Source organism: Strix aluco, chromosome W, assembly GCF_031877795.1.
Source record: "Strix aluco isolate bStrAlu1 chromosome W, bStrAlu1.hap1, whole genome shotgun sequence".
In the NCBI taxonomy this organism is placed as follows: domain Eukaryota; kingdom Metazoa; phylum Chordata; class Aves; order Strigiformes; family Strigidae; genus Strix; species Strix aluco.
The window spans coordinates 3,024,348-3,052,131 of NC_133970.1; the positions used below are offsets into that span (position 1 = coordinate 3,024,348).

Genomic DNA, 27,784 nt, shown 5'->3' on the forward strand with positions numbered 1-27,784 from the left:
GACGGATTAACAAAATCCCCTGGGAGGCTGCCTTGAAGGATATGGGAGTCCAGGAAGGCTGGACATACTTCAAGAGAGAAGTCTTAATGGCACAGGAGCGGGCTGTTCCCACGTGACAAAAAAGCAGGCGGGGAAGGAGACCGGCCTGGCTAAACAGGGACCTTTGGCTGGATCTCAAGAACAAAAGGAGAATCTATGACCTTTAGAAGAGGGGGCAGGTCTCTCATGAAGACTATAAAGATGTAGTGAAGCTGTGCAGGGAGAACATTAGGAGAGCCAAAGTGCAACTAGAGCTCAACCTGGCTACAGCTGTTAAAGATAATAAAAAATGTTTCTATAAATTCATTAACAATAAAAGGAGGATTAGGGAAAAACTCCCTCCATTACTGGATACAGAGGGAAACATGGTAACAAAGGATGAGGAAAAGGCTGAGGTGCTCAACGCCTACTTTGCCTCAGTCTTTAGCAGTGGAACTGGCTGTTCCCTGGACACCCAGCCTCATGAGCTGGGAGATGGGGAAGTGAAGCAGTACGAGGTCAGCACAATTAAAGAGGAAGTGATCAGAGACCTGCTACACCACTTGGATGCACACAAGTCTGTGGGACCGGATGGGTTACACCCAAGGGTGCTGAAGGAGTTGGCAGATGTGCTCGCCAAGCCACTTTCTATGATTTCCCTGAAGTTATGGCTAACTGGGGAGGTCCCATTGGACTGGAGGGTGGCAAATGTGACACCCATCTACAAGAAAGGCAGGAAGGAGGATCCGGGAAACTATAGAGCTGTCAGTCTGACCTCAGTGCCAGGGAAGGTCATGGAGCAGGTCATCTCGGGTGCCATTAAAAGTCATATAATGGACAACCAGGGGATCAGGCCTAGTCAGCATGGGTTTATGAAAGGCAGGTCCTGCTTGACTAACCTGATCTCCTTCTACGACAGGGTGACCCGCTTATTGGATGAGGGAAAGGCTGTGGATGTTGTTTACCTGGACTTTAGTAAGGCCTTTGACACCGTTTCCCACAGTATTCTCCTGGCGAAACTGGCTGTTCATGGCTTGGATGATTGCACGCTTTGCTGGGTAAAAAACTGGCTGGATGGTCGGGCCCAAAGAGTTGTGGTGAACGGAGTTAAATCCGGTTGGCGGCCGGTCACGAGTGGTGTCCCCCAGGGCTCGGTTTTGGGGCCACTCCTGTTTAACATCTTTATTGATGATCTAGATGAGGGGATCGAGTGCACCCTCAGTCAGTTTGCAGATGACACCATGTTGGGTGGGAGTGTTGATCTGCTCGAGGGTAGGGAGGCTCTGCAGAGAGACCTGGACAGGCTGGAGCGATGGGCTGAGGCCAACTGTATGAATTTCAATAAGGCCAAATGCCGGGTGCTGCACTTGGGCCACAACAACCCCCAGCAGCGCTACAGGCTTGGGGAGGAGTGGCTGGAGAGCTGCCAGTCAGAGAGGGACCTGGGGGTGTTGATTGACAGCCGGCTGAACAGGAGCCAGCAGTGTGCCCAGGTGGCCAAGAAGGCCAATGGCATCCTGGCTTGCATCAGAAATAGTGTGTCCAGCAGGGACAGGGAAGTGATCTTGCCCCTGGACTCAGCACTGGTGAGGCCGCACCTTGATTACTGTGTTCAGTTTTGGGCCCCTCACTACAAAAAGGACATTGAATCACTTGAGCGTGTCCAAAGAAGGGCATCGAAGCTGGTGCAGGGTCTGGAGCACATGTCGTATGAGGAGCAGCTGAGGGAACTGGGGTTGTTTAGTCTGGAGAAGAGGAGGCTGAGGGGAGACCTCATCGCCCTCTACAGCTACCTGAAAGGAGGGTGCAGAGAGCTGGGGATGAGTCTCTTGAACCAAGTAACAAGTGATAGGACAAGAGGTAATGGCCTCAAATTGCGCCAGGGCAGGGTTAGACTGGATATTAGGAAGCATTTCTTTGCAGAAGGGGTTGTTGGGCGTTGGAATGGGCTGCCCAGGGAGGTGGTGGAGTCCCCATCCCTGGAGGTGTTTAAGAGCAAGGTTGACTTAGCGCTTAGGGATATGCTGTAGTTGGGAACTGTCAGTGTTAGGTCAATGGTTGGACTGGATGATCTTCAAGGTCTTTTCCAACCTGGACGATTCTGTGATTCTGTGATATTTATGTCACTGCATATCTGGATGACATTTTAGTGTACCTGACCACATGGGAGGAACATGTTGTTCGTGTTTGTGAGGTTCTCTCCCACCTTTACTGCCATTGCCTTTATGCCAAGCTGGAGAATTATGCCTTCTTCCAACATATCTCGGGATACTTGATTGGCCTTGAGGTGTGAGCAATGACATGAAGATTGACGTTGTTCTTCATTGGCAGGCTCCCTCAATGGTGTGTGACAAGCAGCTCTTTTTGAGATTTGCCAATTTTTATCAGCATTTTATTTGAAATTTTGCTCAAAAGGGTGTTCTGCTCATAGCACTGACTTGTAAGCATGTCCCTTTTTAGTGGACGCCTGAGGTTCAGGGGACCTTTGATGACTTGAAGCAGGCATTTACAACAGCCCAGGTTTTGGCCCACTCAGATACCAGTTGTCCTTTTGTACTGGAGGGAGATGCTTCCACCCATGCCATTGGGTGGTACTTTCTCGGTGTGGTCCATTGGATGGACAGTTTCATCCTCATGCCTATTTCTTCTGCCAGTTGACTGCTACAGAGAGGAATTATGATATCTAGGAGAGTTGTTGGCCATCCATGAGGTGTTTGCTGAGTGGAGGCACCTTCTCGTGGGTTCTGCTGAGCCCACTTTGGTACTGACTATTGAGATCTGGAACGTTTTAGGAACCTGAAGCACCTGTCTCCCCAGTTGACTTGTTGGGCAACTTTTCCCTTCAGTTTCCATTTAATATCACCTACAGACTGGGCAAACAGAATGGTAGGGTAGATACCCTTCTGTGGCATCGCTGGAGAACAACGGACATGTTGTGAGCGATCCAAACCGAGGGGCCTCACTGTAACAACAAGCTGCAGCTGTGTTCAAGGACATAAACAAGGCCGAGACGGCCTGAGAAACTACATTCCTGCCCAAGAGATAAAGATGTTGGAATGTCGAAAACAGGGGGTCTACCTGGGGGGAGAGCAGCGCGTGGACGCCACACCGGGACCAATCATAGAGGGCAGAAGGGCGCGTGAACAAGTAGCTTTAGCCTATTAGCAATAAGATAGCGGTGCGTGAAGTTTGAGATAGAGTATAAATTGCTGTGTAACCTTTAATAAAGTGGCATCAACTTGATCAAATTGGTCGTCTAAGTTGTGTCCGAGACTTCCGCGTCGGCAACTGGCGCCCGAACAGGGACCCGAGGGAGCCTCATCGAAGATACGCGGGACTCAAGCCCTGGGGAATCGGGACCCTCCCGTCGGTGCCCTCCCGAGCAAGAGAAGACGGCCCAGAGGGGACAGTATCAGCCGTAGCAGGCGCTGCCCCGGCGCCTGGGAAGACGCGCGCGCAATCGTCGGGAATCTCGCCCTGATCAGGTGAGCGGCTGGGGAGGAGATGGGGTCCGCGCTGGGTAAAGAAGAAGCGGCAGTGGTTAAGCTCCTCCAACATATACTCTCTAAGGGAGGATTATTTTATCAGGGGAACCTGAGGAGGGTGCTGCTGTGGGCTCGGCAGCACGGACTAATCCCCTCAGTGACCGCAGCCTTTGAAGCAGCTACTTGGGAAAAGATCGGCGCGGCACTGTGGGACGACATTAGCTCAGGCTCTAAAGACAGTAGGAAACTCTCCACCGTGTGGAGATTGGTCCTAGACACTCTGACAGAACTGAAAGCGGAACGGCAGACCCCCGCCTCCGCTTTCGCTGCCTGGTCAGCAGAGGCAGAACGCGCTGGCGCTCAGGATTCCGCCACTGCTGGGACGTTCGCGGGATCCCTGTTCCCCAAGGCGGCTCCTAAAAGGAGGGACGGGGACGCTGCACGCGCAGCACCCGTGCGGCAGGGAAGGCAAGAGCAAAAGTCAACAGGTTTACTACACCTCGACACCCCCCCCCTCAAGCCCAAAAGATCAATCACCGGAGCGCACGGCCCCGCCCCGCTCCCGCCACCACCCCTCGCCCGACCCCCCCCCGCCGCCGCCGCCGCCGCCTCGCCAGAGGACGGCACCGACCCAGCCCTGCCCCCATCCTCGCCCCCGACACCCCGGTCGGTGCAGGAACAATCTCGTTATGATTTACAAGATCAGCACTCGCAAGAACTAACGAGAAAATTAGAGCAACTTGAAATCCGAATGCAGCAAGCGGCTCAGCCCACCCCTAAGGCACCGCCGCCTCCCCCTCTTCCTTTTAACCCCTTCCTCCGCGACACGGGGGGGGGGGTGGTCAGAGGGAAACGGGGGCTCTCGGGTCGCTGCCATCGTCGGCTCAAATGGGAGGGGGGGCACTGGGACGCGCGGGTGGTAATGGTAATCCAGCACATCGATGGCGGGGAGTTATTCGGGATGTTATAATTGAGGGGCAGTTTAACGAGTTTAGACCAATGACGTTTCCGGTAACAGTAACCTCACAAGGCAACGAGTGGGAAGCCTGAGATTGGAAAGTGATGGGGATGTGCTGGGTTACGGAATTAGTATATGGGGAATATGAGTTAAAATCACCATGTACTGGTTCAGTAATTCAACTTCCCAGCAGCCACACCCCGTCAGCAAGGAGATCCTCTATATGGGGTGCAAGCTCAAATGCTGATGGGCGCAGGCCCTTTTGCTAGCCCCGACTGCCAAGTTAGATTTCAACCAGAAGTGTTACGGTTAACCCAAGAATTGGCCTTAAAAACGATTTTAGCCGTACATGATGAAAAAGCAGCACCAGCATTTACAGGAGTAAGACAGGGGCCCACGGAGCCCTATCCAAAATTTATTGCTAGACTACATGCCACTATTGATGTTAATCCTGAGGCTTGGGGGGCTTGGGACTTTCTTAGTTTTCTCATTAACATTACTTATGATAGTGCTGATGGGTGGGCTGAGAAAGACTTCAGTCTCTTAACTGCCTGCGGCCGAGACCGGCACCGCGCTCTCGGCACCCCACCCCCCACCCCCCCCCGCCAAAAGCGGCAGTTTTTACAGAAGCTGCTGACACACCACATAATCAATAAGCAATAGCTTAATAGTTTTATATATTCCTAACAGTGTTTTGATGTTTGCACCGTTTATCATTTTATGTTGTGTGAGTAATAAGTGTATGAGGCCTCTTTGTGTGATTGTTCTGCGGGTGCGAGACGCAGCCCAGCGGCAGCTGCAGACTGTGGACTTCTTTGACAGAGTGCCATAGTACCCGCTGGGTCATCGGTGCTGCCTGTTTGTTCGGGCTCAGTGTTTGAAGTGTCACAGGTGAAATATCTCCTCTAGCAGGAGGCAGTAATTCTGTATTAATTGTTGTCTTGAATTTAGGTGCATACGCTGTGGGGAGAGTGCACCCTTGTACCATCTAGCTGAGAAGGGTATTGTCAGAAAAATCATCTACAACCTTACAGGGGTTGTTCGTTTTACCAGAGGTCAGACTTACTCAGCTTCTTTATTTTACTACAGCTGGGGTGACTCAGGATTTGAACCAGCACGTACCCCTCAAACATTTTGAGCTCAGACAGGGAGACAAAGTCAAACTCTGATAAAATGTACCCTGACTAAAGCAGAAGAATCTGTTGCACTGACAGGCATTTTAGATACTGGTGCGGGTGTGACCGTCATATCTGTGAGCAGATTGGCCGTTAGCTCGGGTAACTCGAGTGCTTTTTGGGGTTGGTGGTCATGCTGTAACGTTTCAAAGCAAAGATCTCATTCATGTAAGGGGCCCAGAAAACCGGGTAGCAAATATTCCTCCATTTATATTGGAAACCCCTCTTACATCATGGGGTCGTGACTGTACGGCTGGATGGGGAACTCAAATTGGATCAAATTTGTCTTAATTGCCACCTTAGCACAACCCACCCCTAAAGCCACCCTGAAACTAACCTGGAAAACAGAATCACCTGTGTGGGTGGGTCAGTGGCCCTTGCCAATGGAACAGTTGCACCACCTTAATGATTTAGTTCAGGAACAATTAAGTGCAGGACGTATCGTACCTACCACCAGTCCTTGGAACTCCCCGGTGTTTGTTATTTTAAAGAAAAGTGGTAAATGGTGACTTTTACATGATCTCCAACACATTGATTCCCCTAAACTGCCATCTTGTAATAATTGATCTGAAAGATTGATTTTTTTCTCCATTCCCTTGCATCCAGATGATGCATCTAAATTTCCCTTTTCTGTTCCCAGTATTAATGTTAGTGAACCTACAACACGGTACCACTGGGTTGTTTTACCATAAGGCATAAACAATACTCCCACAATGCAGCTCTCCCAGGCTGTTATATATCATTATATGGATGACATCCTTATAGCAGCAGAGACACAGGAGATCATGGAAAAGCCTCTTGCTTTACCCAAAGACTCAGTATCTCAAATGGGGTTACAAACAGCACCTGAAAAGGTACAGAGATCATCACCGTGGCAGTACCTGGGGTGGAGAATTTGTGAACAGACCATTGTCCCCCAACACCTTAAACTTAAAACTGATGTTAAGACTTTAAATGATTTACAGAAACTGTTATGAACCATAAATTGGATGCAGCTGTTGTTGGGCCTAACTAATGATGATCTGCATAGCTTGCTTTATATTCTGCGAAGAGATCCTTCACTCACATCACCCAGAGTACTTACAGAGAAAGCAAAAACAAGATCTCCACCGTGCAGCTAACGCCATCTCAGAAACACGGTAAGCACGGCTTTCACATGCAATTTTTCCACCAAAATGCCAGGGCAATACAAAACCAGTTTTCTTTATCAAGGCTTCAGGCTGAAGACATCATTGTGACTTGCCCTGAATACCAGAAGGACTCCCTCTCTTCAACAGCCAGTGGTGTCAACCCTCGGGGACTCACTCCTCAGAATTATGGCAATCTGACATCACTCCCTTTGCTGCATTTGGATCGTTAAAATAGGTGCCGTCAATATTGCACCACTTCTCATCACAGATACCAGATCAACAAGAAGTCCAGGGCAAGGTTCAAGTCCTGGGAAGTGCTAACTGGGAAGGACCATATCCTTTAATAACCTGGGGAAGAGGTTATGCTTGTGTTTTCACAGGTTACAGTCCCAGCGGTTACCAGCAAGCTGTGTGCAACCACACCCGAGGCGTGAGAGGCAGCTTTTGGTGGTCACTCAGGAGCCGGCTGTGGGTGCTGTGGGTGCCCCTGTGCCGACAGTTTGCGGTCTCTTCGACTGATCATTTAAGCAGAATGGATGGGTAATGCTTGCTGCTGCAACGGGACAAAATACACTATCTCTGTCCTTAATCACACTGCAGTTGCCAACTCTTTAAAGAGAAAATGCTGACAGTAATTGCAACTCCTTGATGAAATATATAGGCTTACTAGTCACTAGTGGAAGATGTAGCTTAGACAAAATGTAGTTATTAATAAGGATGAAATGCTGTAAGAAAGTGTGTATTCAACTTCCTTTGTTTAGCCATATTAAGAATTAGGAACTCAAGTGTTTAACCTTATTAGAAACTCCCTTGGTTTTCCCCCCTGAGTGGTGGCCAGGCTCTGGGTGGAACCCAACAGGAGGATGAAATCAGATGTTTCTGCTCAAAGAAAATTGCCAGTTATTTTGGCCTGTTGATTTAGATATATGAGGCTGGACCTGCCTGCAGCGATGTTGGATGCCTCACCTACGGATGGACGCATCGCGTAGGATTTCCGGTTTGCGAGGAAGGGCACTCTAAATTCTCGCTGCATCCAGGGTTCCCCAGCAATTGTGGATCTGAATGTTAGTACCCCATTAAGTAAGTCTGCTATTCCGTATTTTCCTTATTGTTTACTTTTGTAGTATTTAGTCATATCCCCTAATTATGGGTATTGAAATTAGCTTACTCTAGTAACTGTAACTGCTGTATTGTTTCTAGCATTCTGTGAAACTATTTTAAGTATGCTGTGTTTTTTGAAGTTTGCCTAACCCTTAATTGATGAAGTCTCGAAATAAGTCTTGCAGGTGCAGCTGCAAAACAAAGAAAGGGGAGATGTGGGAGGCATTGGCCTGTCAGCCTTACACAGCTCTGAGCAATAGCTAGGGTTTGATGAAGAACAGGCCTTGGAAGATAGATAAGAAACTGCTGAGTTGTGCCAAGGTAGCAGGGAAAAACAGCGGACAGCTGCAACACTGAGCTGTGAAAAAGCACTAAGCTGTGAGAAGTTACCATCGCGGTAGAGCGGAATGCGCCAGGGAATATGGGAAATTAGTTCAATTGACCCGTGAAACTGATAATGGACCAGCCTATGCCTCTCAAAAATTCGCTCATTTTTGTCAACTCTGGGGTATACGTCACATCACAGCTATACCACATTCCCCCACGGGGCAAGCTATAGTGCAGAGAGCGCATCAAACTTTAAAAGCGCTTTTGCAAAAACAAAAAGGGGGAGAGGTCTTGGCTGCTGCAGAACCACTGGCAAAAGCGGTGTATGTGTTAAATTACTTACGGCTCACAGGTGACAGGGAGGAACCACCAGTAGTAATACATAAGTATGGGTCTGAAATCTGATATAAGCCGGTGTGGAGATGGTGCTTTTGCGCAGTACAAAGATGTTGCTACAGGAGAGTGGAAAGGAGCAGTGGAACTAACAATGACGGGTCGAGGCTATGCCTGCGTTATTACCGATACCGGCACTAGATGGGTTCCCAGTCGATGGGTGCGACCCTGGAAAAAGGAAGTTAAGAAAGATGAAACAGAAACCGAATGAGATATTAACTTGGAGCAGGGGTTATGTTTGTGTTTTCACAGATGCCGGCTCTCGCTGGGTTCCTGCTCGGTGTATTCGGCCTGTATTGGAACCTGCCTCAGGGTGAAGGATGGGTGGTCTCACAACCAAATACCACCGCAAGCCCTGAAAATCCGTTCTCTACATGCTTGGTAGAAATACCTGTGGACACATGGCCGAACCCACTGCAGTTCTGGCTTAGCAAACAAACTAATGCTACTTCTTTGGCTTTAAGTGGCCTTTTAACTGATGCTGATAGTGTCAGACATGCTACGTTACAAAATAGAGCTGCCATTGACTTTTGCTTCTAGCGCAAGGACATGGTTGTGCTGAATTTGGAGGAATGTGTTGTATGAATCTATCCGATCATTCAGAATCTATTTTTAAAAGCATTCAGCAGTTGAAGGATGGAATCAAACGCTTAACAGAAGATGATGGCTTGGACTGGCTGACAAGGATGTTTAAAGGTTGGGGATTATCTGGTTGGTTGATAACATTAGTCAAAACTGTCGGAGTAGTCCTTTTGATTGTAGTGACTGTGCTCTTAATGTTGCCTTGCCTTATAGGCCTTCTGCAAAGGGCCCTGCAGAGGACTGTCAGTGCAATGTTTTTAGCACAGGACCACAGGGGGGTCTGGATCGCTCAAAAACAAAAAGGGGGATTTGTGGCATCACTGGAGAACAACGGACATGTTGTGAGCGATCCAGACCAAGGGGCCTCACTGTAACAGCAAGCTGCAGCTGTGTTCAAGGACATAAACAAGGCCGAGACGGCCTGAGAAACTACATTCCTGCCCAAGAGATAAAGATGTTGGAATGTCGAAAACAGGGGGTCTACCTGGGGGGAGAGCAGCACGTGAACACCACACTGGGACCAATCATAGAGGGCAGAAGGGCGCGTGAACAAGTAGCTTTAGCCTATTAGCAATAAGATAGCGGTGCGTGAAGTTTGAGATAGAGTATAAATTGCTGTGTAGCCTTTAATAAAGTGGCATCAACTTGATCAAATTGGTCGTCTAAGTTGTGTCCGAGACTTCCACGTCGGCACCCTTCATGTCAGGAAGCCCCAGTGGGAGCTGCTGAGGCAGATCCACCCTCCTGTAGTTTTTTCTCTCTGTAAAATTTTGTTGCATCCATGCTGGCCCATGCCTCTTTAAGTTCTGCGCATCGGGCAATCAGGCAATGGTTGGTGATTCTTTGCTCATGCAGTGTCAGGCAGGGGATACTTTACAGAATCTGCAGGAGAAGGATGGTTGTCTGTATCATGACGAGCAGCTGTATATCCCTGCTGGCCTACTGCACACACAGTTCCTTCAGCACTGTCATCACATGCTGACAGCAGGGCCTGGTGATCATCGGAAGACTGCATTGAGTCACACAGATGTACTGATGGCCTATTGTGCATGCAGATGTCACAAGCTGTGTTCTTGCTTGCAGTGTCAATACCCAGGCCAAGAAACTGACACAGAGGCTTCAGGGTCTACTACAACTCCTGAGTGGCCATGGTGAATTATTTCAATGGATTTTATTGTGAACTTGCCAGTGTCTCAGGGGCAGACAAAGGTGCTTGTAGTGGTGGACTTTTTTACAAAGGCTGCTATTTTTGTTCTACTAAAGAAACTGCCCACAGCCCCTCAGACTGTGTGTTTGTTTTTGAATCATGTGTTTTGCTGCCATGGCCTGCCAGATAGCATGGTGATGGATCAAGGGGCCCAGTTCACTGCCCAGTTCTGGAGGCGGCTTATGGGCCTGCTGGGGGTGCAACTCTGTCTTTCCTACATGTATCACCCACAGTCTAATGGTCAGACGGAGTGGATGAACCAGATCCTGCAGCAGTATCTCCATTATTATATTAATTACCATCAGGATGACTGGGTCTCTGTGTTACCATTGGCAGAATTTGCCTATAACAGCAGTGTCCATTCTTCCACACAGCAGACCCCTTTTTATGTGCAGTATGGTTTTCATCCCCATGACTACTCTGCTACTCCAGAGGCTGTTCAGGGGGTTTCCCCTATGAAAGGCAAGATGCCAACTGCAATATGACTTCCTTAGAAGTACAAACACTACCTGAGACTATGAGCTTTTACCTCAGGGTCGATGTGACCTGAAGACTCAATCTAAGCTGGCTCTCACCAGCTGAGAACACCCCATACCCACAATAAAACAATAGAAGATTTACCTTTCAAAAAACACCCAGGCATATAATCATGGCCAGAACTGTAGTTGACCAGAATCAAGTATAACCCCCCCCACACACACCTGCACGGGACACTGGTTTAGAACAATGAAGATTAACATACCACTGACATATATCCACACCACCTGCATGGGACAAGCATGTACTGATCCTGCATGGGACAATTACATACTGATTACATGAGCAATAGTAACTGAATAACCCACCCCTTAACATGAATAATTTGATTGGTCTACACAACTGTATTGTAACATGTATAAATCCTGCTTTCCTCTGTATCAGGGTCCTCGATGCATTAGACTGGGACACCCCTGTGCACATAGCTAAAATAAGAACAAATTCCCTTGGTAATTCTATGCTAAGCATCCTTGTCTCCCTCCTTGGACAGCAAAGAACTGACTTTTACACCCCTGAGGACTCCCTTGAGCGGTCTCCCTTGAGTGGTTGTGGCATATACATTTGCTTCTTCAAGAGCACCTGGAAAAAGCAAAGGCTGCTTACAAAGACTATGCAGATAAATGTTGGTCACCAGCACCAGACTTTGCAGTTGGGGACTATGTTCAGTTGTCTGGTGAATATGTTCATTTGGTCTGTTTTTTTTTTTTCTAATTTAGACTGCCATTATTTTAGCCTATATAAAATTGTGGCCCAGATTAGTCCAGTCGTGTTTTGTCTGCAGCTTCCACGTGCTCTCAAGATTCACCCTGTTGTTCACATCTCCCTGTTAGAACCCATTCACCCAGATCCCTTCTAGCGGCAACTTTGACCTCCACCTCCAATTACGGTCCAGGGCCAGAGAGAATATCACATCTGGGCTATTTTGGATTCCAGGATATCCTGGGGTACCCTGCAGTATTTGATTGATTGGGCAGGGTATGGCCCAGAGGACCATTCCTGTGAGCCTGTGTCAGAGGTGCATACACCAGCTAAGGTTCAGGCTGTTTGTGTCCATTATCCTGCTAAGCCAGGTCCACTGTGTGAAGAATGTGGTGGTGATTCATGTTAAGAGAATGTAGTGATTTTAACATGTTTTTCGATGCATATATGTTAAAGGAGATTTATCATGGTTTTATGGTTAAAAGGGTTTGGAGGTTTTTTTTTCCTCAGTGACTGTTGTTAAGCAAGTGGAAAATTACTGGCGGGACCCTTGTCAGAAGTCCCCAGCAACACCGGATTGTGCAGGTGAAGGATGATTGGAGGAACCCCTGCCAGGACCCCTGGTAACACCATGTAATAAACCATTGTAACTAATTTGCTAAGTTAAGCAAGGCGGGTACGTTATGCTTGAATGATTTGTAAATGTCAAACCATAATATCTTGCTGTCTGAAATATTGTAAAAGTAGAATATGGTACCCTGTGAGGATCTGAAATGATTTGTGATCACTATAACCTATATTATAATTATGATGAATGTTTGAATATATATGGATAAAATATAAAGTGTGCTATTCGCTTGGAACAATGTAATCGTTTCTCAGAAACCCCACCTAGAGTTGATATGCAATCGCTTCTCAGAAACCCCTCCTAGAGCTGATATAACCGCTGCTTGAAAAAGCCCACCGAAAGATGGAATCATGAGGCTTTCAAAAGACCCAATAGGAGAAAAGCGCGCCAAGAGACCAAGGCTTCGAGACTTTCAAAAGACTCAATAGGAGGAGGACACGTACCCCAGCAACTCAAATGACCCAATGGAAGAAGAGCAGGACAACTATCTGACGAAAAGGGATTGGTTAAGACGGTGGTACCAGAGTATAAAAGACGCTGCTTTTTAGAACTCGGTGTGCATCGGTGTGGAGCAGAAAGCCCCTCTGCCCCCCGGCGTACCAAGCTTGTTCTTATTGTAATAAATTATAAACGTTATTTTCGGCTCTGCCTCCGCATTTATAACAACTGGAGGGTGTGGGGGTGTAAGGAACTGAAGAAATTAGTGCCTCAAACATTCATCGACATGAAAAGCCTCAAGGACAAGTTGTGGCCTTTGGTCAGTCTAAGGGATGAATTATCTGCCCAGGGAAGCGCAGGGTGTATCGAAGGGTGCACGGCTCCGCTCCCCTGCAGTTGTACAACCAAATTCCTTAGATAAGCCTTGAAGGAAGGAGACGTAGACTGAGTAAAACCAAATGTTCAGCTTAAGGCCTACACTTTAATTTACAACTATAGCCTCGAAGAAGAGCTAAAAGATTGATAAGAGAGATAAACAACCAACACCAGATGGAGTTACTGACTGGATAATTGCCCAAGGAACAAAACCTGAGGAAAAGGTAAAGGTGGTGGGGGGAGATTGTGACCACCGACTCAATTGGACAAAAGGGTTAATGTACCCCATTTTCCCCCCAACACATGCGCAGAACCCCTGCTCCACCTTTAGCCCGTCTCTCATGGAAATGAGTTCATGGAATCCCTGCCTCTCTTTGTCTAGTATGCAAATCAGCTGATAAGATGAACTTAAAAGGCAGGCGGCAGAAAACTTTGCTGGGTGTGCACCCACCACCCAAGATTACCGGACCTGAGACAACGCTGGATCCAGGGGTGGTGATCTGGATTTCTTTGACTCTCTTCCTCTCCTTTCTTTTTCTTTTCTTTCTTATAGATTTATAAGAGACCACATTGGTTTTTATCCTTTTCCAAGTTTAAGCTGTTTCTACCGCAAGTACAACATTTTAACTGGTTGTTTGGTGTCATTTCACCTTAATTTAACCCGAGGGGATCACAGAACCATTATGACTCTCTGGGCTCCCAGTCTGGGTCATGACAGGGGGCACACCCTTGGGGGGGGGGGGGGGGGGGGGGGATGGTGTCAAGTTTATGCTTGTATCTGTTCAAAGTAGATGATGTTTTGTAAATAGTATGTCTACATCTGCTCTTGGTTTGTTATCAGGAGAACTAATAAAACTGGCTAGAAGGCAGAGTTCAGCCTCTTTGAGCTATTAATTGCCTAGAGCCTTTGAATCTTATGTCTTTGTCTCTCATTTTGGGCCTGCCCTGACAATTATAGATTTTTGGCTAACAGGATAGAGCAGAAGTTGTACTGTACAAATTAGAATTATCTGGAACTTTTTTCCTTTCACCCTTGTTCCAAAAGCAGCATTAAATAAGTGGTTTACCTTGCAAAAAAAAAATGATTAGTCACTTAATGTTTCTGAAACCACAGATAACCCAACATGAGAAGACTTAAGTAAGTGTACAAGAAGTTCACATCTGCAGCTTTAAAACACCAACTTGAGAAACAGAGTCATCCCTCACCTTGATTCTGCTGACAGCCTCTTGTGCCTGCATCATTCTCACATTCTTGGAGGGAGTTTTGTCCGAAAGGAGTTGAGTGGAGCCAAGGTAATTGGCAGCAAAAATTATTCCATCAATCAAGTCTTCAGGATCACAAGGTCCAGGAACTACAAATACAGGGGGGGAAAAATCACATTAAACCATGGTAAAAAAAAAAAAAAAATATTCTGACTACTTGAGTCTGTATCTAAGAGCTGTAAATGCTCCTCTGAACTACTTCACTTTAGTATGATGGCATGACAACCAATACTTTTAATCAAGGCATACAAAACACCAAGCATGTCTTCTCAACATGTCTCCAGCAGAAACTAATTGCTAATTCAATTTCTCACGATAGATCATTCTCCTATAAGGCAGGGTTCACTCCAGAGCAAAATAACCTCTTTAGTTTTGTTCTTACATAGAAACAAGAATAGTTAAATTGTTCTCTCAGCACTTTGAACAGGTAGTGGAATCTCCTCAAGAGTACTTTACAATTATGATACACACACACCTCTCCCCCATAATAAAGGAGATTGATATTATCAAAATTACACTCATTCCCAAGAAGGGCATTGTGTTGGGGTGGGAGGTGTTAAACAAAAAGATTTTGATGGGAAATATACAGAGCAAAGGCTCTTGTGTTTGGAAAAAGCTACTGTCTTAGTCCTGCAAGATACTTAATGACTTCAGCTCTCATCAGCTTCTGTGTAAAGTTAAAAGTCAAAGTAAAAATCACCTCACAAGTCGGTACAGAGAAGCATGTATAATATACAGATTTTCAGGTGTTTGGGGATTATATCTGCAGAAGACAGAGCTTTTCTCTATATATGTTAAAATTCTCATGTTCTGAGAAAAAGGAAGGTTTATGCGAGAAGCTTCTTGATTTGCTACAAGTAAGAAAAAAAAATCTATGTTCAAGGTCAGTAATAATGTGCAGATAATCATCATTTGAAAGAATTTGAGAGAATTGGTAAAATTGTCTATATATTATCAAGAAGTATAAACTGGTTTTGCTCTTTATTTTGCTAGGAACAAAACCTGATCCTTTTAGAACAGAGTTTTTAGTCAACTCGGGAGTTAGCCTGAGATTTAAGAGGTTCTAAAGCCTGAAGTTGAACATAACACAGAAATGCTAATTTTCTTCTAATTCACCAAAGATGACATTAACAAGGACTGAGAACTTTACCCCCAAAAGAATATGTCATTATTAAGTTAATAAAAAAATTAGTAGCTAGAGCTAACTCTTAATCACACTCATAATATACACACAGATAGGAGAACATACACAAACTTTATAATGAAACTTTTCCAATTTATGGTTTCATTATAGATGAAAGTTTATGACTACTGATTTTGAGGTACCTTGAGTGTGCTCAATCTGTTCAGATACTACATAAACGGACACCCCAAAAAATGATAGCAATTATGGTCACTAGTCACTTTCAAGAATGAAACCCGAAGGAATGGAATTTATATTGTTAGGGCTACAGGCAAATGATTGGGCCACTGATTAGGCTGTGGCCCAAGGTTCAGCTAATTGAACAGGATGTGGAAAACTACTGTCCGTGACATGAGAAATTGCCAGACATGGCAGGTAGCAGAGTGAGAAGCTGCCAAAAGTTACAGGCAGTGCCATGAGGGATGGCTGGATTGCACTGGCGGTTAAGGGGGAGCTATGTGAGACTTCACAGACACTTAACAGGGAGCACTGGAGATCCTTGGGGGAGTGGAACCTTGCAAGGCCAGCAGTGCCTGTGTAACTGTAGCATGTAAGGCTGAGAGTGTCTAGGGACTGGTATCAGAATTACCAAATTTGGGTATGGATGCAGCAAAAAAGACCAGTGGGGAAAAAGTAATTAGAGGTCAGTTGTTTATTTGGAAGGAGACCTGGGTGGAGAATGGGAGGGATCAAGGTAGATGGAGGAGGAAGTACAAGCATGGGAAAATGGAGAAAAAGGGGGATAAAAGAGGCCAGTCGCATGTAAGCAGGTTGCCAGTCAGTACACTTGTTTGATTGAGCCTTGTGCCTGATCACTGCAGTCTGTCCTGTCTTCTTATTAAATCCTTTTTCTTAATTCATTTTTCTGTGTGCTCTCACCCTCTATCCTATGTGAGTGCTGCAAGGTCTAAGTGCCAGCAACTGGAGAAGGGTCCACAAGTCACAGGGCCCATAGGTCTAGGTGCCAACAACTGGAGGAATCAGGGTGTGTTTATATTTCCCTAATGAATTTTAATACTCTCTGTGTGTGTAATTTTCTAGCAAAAATGGAGCTGGACTAGCTGGCAAGTAGGAGACCTGCATCTGTAAAGACTCAAGGTGTGGGTGAGGGGCCCCAAGTCTGGGTGTGGATATTAGAAAGGGAGCTACAAGGGTGACAAAAAGGAGGGCCAAGCAGTGGGAAAAAGGATAATAAAGTATGTAAATTGTGTGATCTGTGGTGTTTGTAGGCCCTCATTGGACAACCCTCTGCTTGATCAGTCACTGCAGTCTAAATCCAGACAATGAACAAAATCTGTTGTTCTGACCATATGACACATGTCAAACCTGCTTCCATGATCAGGATGACTGGGGGGGTTGGGGTGCTTTCCCTGACTATCAGGGGTACACCCAGATGGGATAGAGCAAGCATCCTGATATCAGTATGTTGGTGTCTGTTCCAGGCCTGACAGCATCAGTTTCTTACCAACCACTTCCAACCAACCACATAGCATCTATAAGTGCTACATATTGGCATATTATTGCTCAAGCCCTGAAACTATACAGTATTTTAATTTCCAATATTTGTTACTCTATGCATAAAGGCTTTATCACCACTTCCATTACCAAACCCTTTATAGCATAATTCTTGATCAAAACACAAAATCTTAAACATAGGGTGAAAGAGGTACAGATAAGACAGGAAGCACATCCAAAAGGAAAGAGGAACATGTTTTATTTTTATGAGATGTGAACACACTTGCAGAACAACAGTATTGTTTTTCACAAGCCCCCCTCTGTACATTATGTTAGAGTATGAAATTATCCATTGAATAAGAGTGTAGTGCAGGTGAAAGTTTTCCTCAGACTATCAATTACCTGCATAAAAATAGTGTGTTCAATGTTTTAAGCAGCTGCCCACTGGACCAATATCTCAGAGAATGCTAAGAGATTTTTTTATTTGTTGGAGGGCAGGGACACACTTTAAGATGGTCTGTGACAAAAAGAGGGCTGTCTACCAGAGACAGAACCTTCATTGGTTTGAATTTCCAAACTTCAACTAGTTTCAAAGCTATCTATATAATTTATACCAGTTCATCTGGTCACAGGTTCTAAAATATACAACGTATACTTTTAAAGACTAAACCAATGCTAAAATTTACAGTCTAAAGACTGTACACTGTAAAGCAATCAAGGAATTCAAAGACATTCCAAATTAAACATGACATCAGCTTTTTCTTTTTTTGCCATTCTATAAAGCATAAGGGTTATTTAATCAGAGGATAAGTACCTGAAAATCAGTGCAAGTTTCCTCCTACTTGCCTGCCAATTAAATCTCAGTTTTGTGGAGATTTTGACTGTTTTGTCTAACCTCTATTCCTTATCAGACAACAAATTACTCTCTACACACACATGTGTACATACACATTCATATACATTATGAATTCCACGGTGCTTTTTTTTTAATTCAGTGATTTAAATTATATCGATAACAACCCAGTAGAAAGGTGGCAGGAGCCATCAATAAAATGTTACAAAATAAAATGAGAGAGATTTTACTCCACTTCCAAAAAAGCCTACTAGGGTTTAATTCAAGTTCCAGGTTGGACACAGTTTAATCTAAGTTCATCCAACCTTAGCAAGTTTTATGTTCTGCACATAAAAATAAAGTTCTATACATTAAAAACATTTGAGTTCTTCATATAATGAAAAAAAAAAAGTAAGTTATGAAATATATCTTACCTTCAACATATGTTGGGAACAAAGCCAGGCTTTTTCTGGACTGTAATCAAGACAAATAGGATTTCAAAAAGAACAAAGTATGCTTAAATACACATTAAAAATTCCTCCATAAAAATGAAATCACAGTAATAGTTATTAGCAAAAAATGGTGAGAGTTTATTAGGAAAATATTTACTTTTAAATTAAAAGTCTGACCAATTATTAGAGGGTTATTATCCCTAAATATGGTATATTCTATTAACATGTTCATCAAGCAGGCAACACACTACATTATTTTGAATTAGCTCTTAGTGTTTGGCAACATGCTTCCTGACTACTTAGTGCTGTGCTCTCTTTAACAAACGGAAATACAGGAAAATACATGATCTCTTAAAGACATTTTCCAAATAAATACATATGTAGATATTTAAAATGGACCAATACTATTATTATTCATGGAAAAAAGCATTGAACTGCTCTGTTAATTATGAACCAAATTTAATTACTTATTAGGATTGTTCTTGACAGGCTATGTAGCCACCTATATCTGCTGGAGTAAATGCATTTAATAACAGTTGTACACTGATTATGTTTATGCTGTAACAAGCACAAAGGACATATAAATGTGCATGATTTAGACAATGAAAACTGCAAGCAAGGCATTTATTCCTTGTTTGTTTAATCAAGTAAAGAATCAAGTAAAGTCTCACTTTCATGAAAGGTGGACTAATAGAAAAAAACTCAAAACATCTGTCCTACATTTGTAAACACACAGACTAAAACAATACCTCATTTCCAATTGTAATTTTCTGTGAAGGACTCTGTGGTAACAATATAAACATCTAGAAACAATAACTTCAGGGAGACTCACCATTTTATTATATTCAACAATATATAGATATGGGAGAATTTACTAAAGAAAACTTTGTATAAAAACCCATGGTAATAGGTATACTAAAGCATATGCTGCTATTAAACCTTTTTGAAATAAAAGTTTTGGATAAGCCAAGCATTACAAGATGTTGACAAACCTGAAACTCATTCTACAATGCATTAAATTTGAAGCAAATCATATATATATATCTCAAAACAAGATCCATGTATGATCGGGATAAAGTCCAGTGTCTCAGAAGAGGTTCAGTTGCATTTACATATTCACATATATACCAAGTTGTTTTCCTTTATGATAGGCAGTTTAACAGGTTCTGTACGCTTGTGACAAATCAATCACTTGGGAAACGCACACTTATATGACAGGTAAATGACTAATCCAGTGTCTTTTCCATTTATTGTTAGAAGGATGTGGGGGAATAAGTAACATTTTTCATCCTACTACACTGTCCTCACTGTAAAATAACTGGTGGCAAAAAACCAAAAGGCGCATGAAACGGAAAACAGAACCTAGAGAACTTTAAAATACTTGGCCTTTCCTCATGAAAGAGAGTTACTGAGTTGTCCAGCAAAACCATGAAAGCTCTTGTGGTGGATTTAGTAGTGTTAGGTTTATGGTTGGACTCGATGATCTTAAAGGTCTTTCCCAAGCTAAATGATTCTATGATTCTTCTCAGAGACAATATCAGCAGAGAGAAATTTGTTACTAAGTCATGACCACCTGCTGTCAAAATGCTTAAGGGAAATCAAGTGCTGAGAGGACACAAGCATTTATTTTCAAATCAGGATTGGCTGTTCTTTGGCTATTCAATCTGTCGTGATGGCTTTATTTTTACTGCACCAACTATACCCACTTCAATAATTGCATGCAATTGCTGTTACTGTGATGCTAGCAGAGACTCAATTAGCTGGATTCTGACAGGCCTAGAGAATAAAACAATTGTACCCTTTCAAAAAATCAGAGGCAGCTTATCCACATAAGTATCCTTTTCAAAGCATATGTATAATTTTTTTTAAAGACTCAAGACCTAACCAAATTTTATGTATATAAATACAGGTTTGACAGATATTCAGCAATCTGACTAGCCAATAAAACTTCATTTAGGATAAAGCTCTGTAAACTAACTTCAAATTAATGTTTTTATTACAAAGGCTCTACACAGACAATTTTTTTTCATTCGTTATCCATGTCAAGAATCACTGATAAAAAAAGTATTAACAAGATATCAAATAACATTATTGAAAAAGGGGAATCAATTTTTAATTATATATCTATGAGTAATAAAAAAATAGGTCATTAATGTTGAATTACTGGTTTTGTCCATCAACTGAACACTGTAAAAATTGCATTTTAAATAAAGGTTTTGTTAAGATCTAAAAGTGTTTCCCAAAAATGATGAGGCTTTGTCATTATTATTTTTGTAAGGGAGGTACTAAACCATGCAGTGTTGCTTATTTGCGTGGAAAAAATCCCAGCACCCCACAACGCATCTGTTGAAATTACTCTGAATGTTTATTACTTTTAACACTGTATGTGATCACATATTGAAAACTAAAATGGGTAGCATCTTGTTTGTTTTTTCCTTTGAGTAAGACTAATGATATCTAACAACTGTCACCCTTTAGAGTTGTCACAAAGCAACTACATCTGTAAACTGAATAAAGCCAGAGGCTTTAGCAAGCTAAAGAATATTGTAGATGAAATCATGACGACACAATCCAATACTATTGAAGGCTTTGGTACAGGATAAAGTAAAGACAAAATTCCTGAGTCTTCTGAAAGCTTCCATCCCCTTTTAAATGCAAGCATAGATTTAAATGAATATATATACACAGACTACAAGCTTTTTTGCCCCCTAGATGATAAAGAATAGGGAAAAAAAAAGTGGACTAAGTCTTGTTTAAATTTCAACCAATACTTCTGGTTACAATAGATTGGTTTATTCATTTGTAGAAGATATCATGCTGTTAGCTGATAGCTAAGTGCAAGTTATCTATCAGCAACTGTGTCTACTTGCTTACAGATCTCTGTTAACAAATCTAACATTGAATTTAAAAAAAAAAAAATTCTCATCTCATATCAGTGAGATGAAAAGCATTTCTCATCTCATCTCAGTGGAACTACTGCAGTGTGGAAACCTGCCAGGTGCAGGCCTTGACAAAAAAAATGAAGTGTATAGCTTGCTTTCAAGGAGCCCAGAGTCAGGACTCCTAGATTCTAGTTCCAGTTCTGCCTGTGAATCATTGGCAGGCTATTGAGAAATCACTTACTTGTTCTTATGGGTCAGTTCGTCCATCAATAAGATAGTAGGCAGCATTAAATTACTACATTGGAAGGGCCTATTCACCTGGCTGAGAAATGTTATTTTCTTTATGGCAAGATATTCTGCAGAGATAAGGAAGAGGGCTAGCTCCTCTTGCCCTGAATACAGAGGTGACATTGGCAGCTGTTCCTCAATAAATCAATACCATCTAGCCTGTTAAACAAGTGTTGTTGCGGCCAAACACAGGGTAAGGAATGCCATCACAAACAGTCTTCGATACAGTATGTTATGCATTCAGTCAGACAGGGAGACAAGCACAAAGGAAAAAATGTCAAACCAGTTTTTTCTTTTTGCTGCTGTTTTGGTACAAGAGAGGAGATTACACATGTACAAAGAGGTAAAGAAAATAGAAAGGCATAAGCAATACAGACAAGATGGTGGCTTTTTAAAAGATTGCACTACCTCTTTATTAGTGGAGGTCTCTGCTGTACTGCAGACATCCTGATGATGTTGTCTACTTGGTTCAGCACCCCAAGGTGAAGAGGAATCAGGAGATAGAGACTAGACATGGTAAGAAAATAAAATTACATAATTTGAGTGACCGATGTAGAAATATCTCTGGTTCGGCAGTGGTAATAAGAAATGAGGAAAACACCAAAACATGACAAACACTTTCTGAAGTGTTATAGCCCTTCCTTTTCATTGCAACGATCACACAGTCTATTGGGATGTTGAAACTTATCTAAATAGCTAAATCATCACAGAAAACTTTTTTCTTTGTCAATATTCTATTAAGTTAAGCATGTTGAAAAATTAATAGCTGTCCTCAGCGGTACACAACTGTGGTGGGTTGATCTCAGCCAGCTGCCACACACCCACCCAGCTGCTCTCTCACTCCCCCTCCTCAACAGGATGGGGGGAGAAGATGGAAAAGTTCATGGGTTGAGATAAAGACAGGAAGATCACTTACCAATTACTGTCATGGGTAAAACAGACTTGACTTGAAGAAAATTAATTTAATTTTTGGCAATTAAAATAGATTTGGATAGTGAGAAACAAAGACAAATTAAAACAACACCTTCTCCCCACCCCTTTTTCCCAGGCTCAACTTCACTCCTTCATTCCTGACTCCTCTACTTCCCCACATCCCGAGCAACACAGGGGGGATGGAAAATGGGGGATTTAGGTCAGTCCATAGCAGTTCCTCTCTGCATAACAGCTCCTCACACTTTTCCCCTGCACTAGCATAGGTCCTCTCCACAAGCTGCAGTTCCTGTCAGGAAAAATTTGCTCTACTGTGGATTTTCCACAGGCCTCAGTTCCTTCAGGAAATATCCACCTGCTCTGGCGTGGGGTCCTCCACAGGCCCCAGTGTGGATATCTGCTCCGGTGTGGTTTCTTCCACAGGCTGCAGGGAAATATCTGCTCTGGTGCCTGGAGAACCTCCTCCTGCTCCTTCTCTGACCTTGGTGTTCATACTACTGTTTCTCACTTTTTTTTCCCCCTCACTCCTCTGCTCATCATCTGGCGGTTTTGTCCTTTCTTAAATGTTTTCACAGAGGTGTCACCAACTTCACTGACTGGCTCAGCTTCAGCTTGCTGTGGGTCCATCAACAAGCTGGCTGAAACCAGCTGTGTCTGGCACAGGCCAGCCCCATACCTCTTCCCACAGAGACCACCCCTGCAGCCCCACCCTGCTACCAAAACCTTAACTAAATCTTAATGGAGAAAACATCTTTCAGACTATTTCCTCCACTCATTCCCTATAATAAAGAATGTTCTTCTCTGTTCTAACTATAAAACCTCCATCAGATATCATATACTTGGGAAAGTCATATTAGAAAAATAAAGCAAGCAGCACAGAAAACCAGTATCATGAATTTTCTATCTCTATGTGATCCACCAGCAAATACCTTGTTAAGCTGCTATGAGAAATGCTATCATACTAATAGGAGCCTCCTACGGAATGCTGCTAATATTATAGCTAGGTATCTAAAGTCAAGAGTAGTATGTTCTTTAGTGAAAATATGATACAAAAATACAGCATGTAAAAGAGTGTAAAGCTTTGACCCAGCAAGTATTTAAAAACCAGATCATTAGGAGACAGTGCAGATGTCACAAGGTGAACCTTCAGAGGAAGCTTTAGTATTCAGTTATGCACACTGCTGGTTTTTTTAGCCCAGCAGCTCTGAAATTCTACACTCTCCTTCAACATAGGAATCTTGGTCCTTGCTTTGCCAGATCAGTACAGTTTGTCACCAATAGTAAAACAGTCAAATACTATCCTTCTAGCTTCATAAGCAATTATTACATCCCTTCTCTAAGCCAGCTAGTGTTATAACACTCTAATATGACTATATTTCTGCTTTGAGATGGCAGCACAATAACCCAGAAGCAAATTCTTGGCTGCATTCCCACCCCAGCTTAAATCTTGAACTATATCAAATATTATGCTATGAAATCTAATTTCTGCTGCTTTTTCTTCACAAACACACAACAAAAAAATCCACCCACCTCCTCCTTTTCTCATTTCTTGAAATGGCTTATCTTGTATGTTTACTAAAAAGAAATTCCAGAATCATATTCAACTAATAGAGGTTACCAAAGAGTTAGAAAGCAGTTCTTTATACAGATGCATCCTAGGTAAACAGTAGCCCTTGCTTCTAATTTTTTTTTCTTTATTCACAATTGTGGGGCAAAAAAAGACATACAGAAAAGGTTATGTTGTGAAATGGCACCTAGAATATGGGAATATACTTGCACTATGAAAATGATGAATCATCTATCACCCATAAGATCACTGGCACTCTCACAAGTACTTTGAGAGAGTTATATACTTCCTAACTTAGCAAATGACAATAAAATGTTACAGTTCTGTGCTGACTCAACTGAACAAGTAGCATTTCCTATTGTGGTGGGTTGACCCTGGCTGGGCACCAGGTGCCCACCAAAGCTGCTCTATCACTCCCCCTCCTCAACTGGACAGGGGAGAGAAAATATAACAAAAAGCTTGTGGGTTGAGATAAGGACAGGGAGAGATCATTCACCAATTACCATCATGGGCAAAACAGTCTTGACTTGGGGAAAAATTAATTTATTAACAATCAAATCAGAGTAGGATAATGTGAAATAAAACCAAATCTTAAAACACCTTCCCCCCACCCCTCCCTTCTTCCCGGGCTCAAATTCACTCCTGAGTTTCTCTACCTCCGCCACCCCAGTTGCACAGGGGGATGGGAATGGGGGCTGCAGTCAGTTAATCACATGTTGTTTCTGCCACTCCTTCCTCCTCAGGGGGAGGACTCCTCACACTCTTCCCCTGCTCCAGTGTGGGGTCCCTCCCATGGGAGACAGTCCTCCACAAACTTCCCACAGGCTGCAGTTCTTCACAAACTGCTCCAGCATGGGTCCCTTCCATGGGGTGCAGTCCTTCAGGAACAGACTGCTCCAGTGTGGGTCCTCCATGGGGTCACAAGTTCTGCCAGAAAACCTGCTCCAGCGTGGGCTCCTCTCTCCACGGGTTCATAGGTCCTGCCAGGAGCCTGCTCCAGCGCAGGCTTCCCACGGGGTCACAGCCTCCTTTGGGCGCATCCACCTGCTCTGGTGTGGGGTCCTCCATGGGCTGCGGGTGGAGATCTGCTCCACCATGGATCTCCATGGGCTGCAGGGGCACAGCTGCCTCACCATGGGCTGCACCAGGGGCTGCAGGGGAATCTCTGCTCTGGTGCCTGGAGAATCTCCTTCCCTTCCTTCTTCACTGACCTTGGTGTCTGCAGAGTTGTTTCTCTCACATATTCTCACTCCTCTCTCCGGCTGCAGTTTCTGTTGTGCAGGGATTTTTTTCCACCTTCTTAAATATGTTATCACAGAGGTGCTATCACCGTCGCTGATTGGCTCCGCCTTGGCCAGCAGCGGGTCTGTCTTGGAGCTGGCTGGCATTGGCTCTATTGGACATAGGGGAAGCTTCTGGCATCTTCTCACAGAAGCCATCCCTGTAGCCCCCCTGCTACCAAAACCTTACCAGGCAAACCCAATACACCTATTCCCTTGGGAAAGCATTCCCATCTCATTCCTATTCCCATTAGATACATGTTTATATTACAGTTAAACATGAAAGATTTGAAATAATGTCAACCTAACAATGACATCATATATAGATATTGAAAGACTGAGCTATAAGCAGTAAGCAAAGACAAAAAAAAAAAATAAAGCATACACTCCTTCAACATCAAATGTATCCACAAAGAATTCTCTGAAAAGCCTGAAAGCTCTCATATTCATATGCCAAAATAATAATTAAAAAAGCTTTTACATAAACTAATCTAATTGCTGACATATAGAAATTCAGCACTGCTTAAAATGTGTTAATGGTTAGTAGCATCACAAAAATCCTAAGCTAGTCTTGTCTACAGAATATTATTCTTATTGACCTATCAGAAAGATCATACAGCTGCCTTCTAGGAACTGTACTTCCTTGTTTGGTACAAAAGTTTCTGAAAGAACTATTACAGCCTGACCAATCTCCCCTCTCAATCCAAGCATCATACAATCTACAGTGTGCTACAAGACATGCAATTAGTTATTCCCAAAAATGCTTGTATGTCCAAGTTTTGTCTTTGAAGAATAATTGCCTGTTTGTCTTCCTCAGTAAAATGAAAGCACAGTGGTACAATATACAAAATACACTACAGCCTGCAAGTAGCTTTTATAGCAAATGCAATAAATATTTGATAAATCATGGAGGACAGACAATTTATGTAGCTACTTGAAAACACTATAAACTAATGTCTAAAGCAAATGTCCAATACTGCTTCTTTAAGAGTTAATAGAACTGCTTTAGAATCCTAACTAAAACTTTGTCAAGATATAAATAATAAACGAATGTCAGTCTTTCTATTATTACCATAGAAAACTTTGCTACTGACTTGTAAAGTGCTTTTTTCCAGGAGTCTTAATAATAATAAGCATCTGCAACCCTTTTTTTTCCTCCTCCTTGAAGACCTACCTACATTTTACTTTTAGCCCAGTACATCCAAAAATTCTCCACCTTAATTGCATTGCTTCAGTCTAACAATGTGATCCACTTCACCTGAGAGTCCTTCACTGACCTTTACAATGGGATTTAATAACGAAACTCATAAAAGGAAAGACAATAGCACTGTGTTGCATCAGACCTACCCTGCTCAACCCAGTTGGTTAGAATGTCTTCTAATACTAAAATCTGCTTGTTTTAGAAGAGTGATGCTGCTTACCAATTTTTTGCAGCAGTATATCTCAAGACCTATGATTTGCGCACTGTGTACATCTTCTGTTTGTACATTTAAATGCCTCCTCCCCGTACTCAGCTAAGAGCATTCACAACATACAATACAGAGGGACCTTGACAAACTGAGAAATGGACCAACAGGAACCTCATGAAATTCAGCAAAGGGAAATGCCAAGTCCTGCACCTGGGGAGGAACAACCCCAGACACCAGTACATGCTGGGGGCCACCCAGCTGGAAAGCAGCTTGGCAGAAAAAGGACCTGGGGGTCCTGATGGACACCAAGTTGAGCATGAGCCAACAATGTGCCCACACAGCAAAGGTAGCCAACAGCATTCTGGGATGCGTTAGAAAGAGTGTCACCAGCAAGTTGGGGCAGGTGATCCCCCCTACTCAGCACTGGTGAGGCCACACCTGGAGTCCTGTGTCCAGTTCTGGGCTCCCCAGTACAAGAGAGACATGGACATACTGGAGCCTGTGAGAGACGAGAAACCAGGCCTGCGAGAAACTAAGAAAAACAGCCTGAGAAAGCAAAAGTTGAGGCTGATCGAAGAAATGCCTCAAACACTCGCAAGACAAAACTATGAGTCCCAGGGTGGATGGTGTGGAGGTCGAAGCTGATAAGGCTGTCCGAATAACACAAGATGGGGCTGGAGGAGGGAGCCCTGTGGAGACAGGACAGCTCTGCTCTGGGGCACCTGGCCAAATTTCAAGGGCCATCTGTCCGGTGAATGAACTTTGCTTCATTATCCACGAAATGCATATTAAAGTTAACACCCCTCAATATGCTAACGAGGGCTAACATGATCATGCTAATTACATCATCCCATGAAACACCTCACCCCTCCCCGTACATGGGATACGTAGGTATGTGGGTCGACCTAGGGGACAGACCCAAGGAAAGTGGGTATAAATCAAGAAGGGGAGGGGGTCCCGAGAGAGGGCAGTGAAGCAAAAAAGATGGCTGCCTCCTGTGCCTCCTGGAACCCTCGCCGGCGGGATCAGCGTGGAAACCCAGACCGGTGATCTGTATTTCCCCATTCCCTCTATCTCCCTCTTTTCCCTTTCCCATTAAGCAGTGCAAGGCATATTGTATTGCTTGCCACAACTTGCTATATACTTAGCCAACTATCGTGTGTTCAATTAGTACATTGTGGGTAGTTAAT

General features: G+C 43.6%; 1 protein-coding gene across 3 annotated transcripts in view; it reads right to left on the reverse strand.

Moving 5' to 3' along the window:
* The window catches only part of LOC141917799 (amyloid-beta A4 precursor protein-binding family A member 1-like), a 135,478-nt gene that overhangs the window by 41,269 nt on the left and 66,425 nt on the right, over positions 1-27,784 (reverse strand). For 2 of the 3 annotated variants that reach the window (XM_074811329.1, XM_074811328.1), the window contains exons 3-5: positions 21,817-21,915; positions 18,221-18,260; positions 14,260-14,405 (exon numbers count right to left, since the gene is read on the reverse strand). In XM_074811329.1, coding sequence (XP_074667430.1) covers positions 14,260-14,405; positions 18,221-18,260; positions 21,817-21,915 — 285 coding nt within the window. The remainder of the gene's footprint in view (positions 1-14,259; positions 14,406-18,220; positions 18,261-21,816; positions 21,916-27,784) is intronic. The other variant, XM_074811330.1, reaches the window with a different exon arrangement.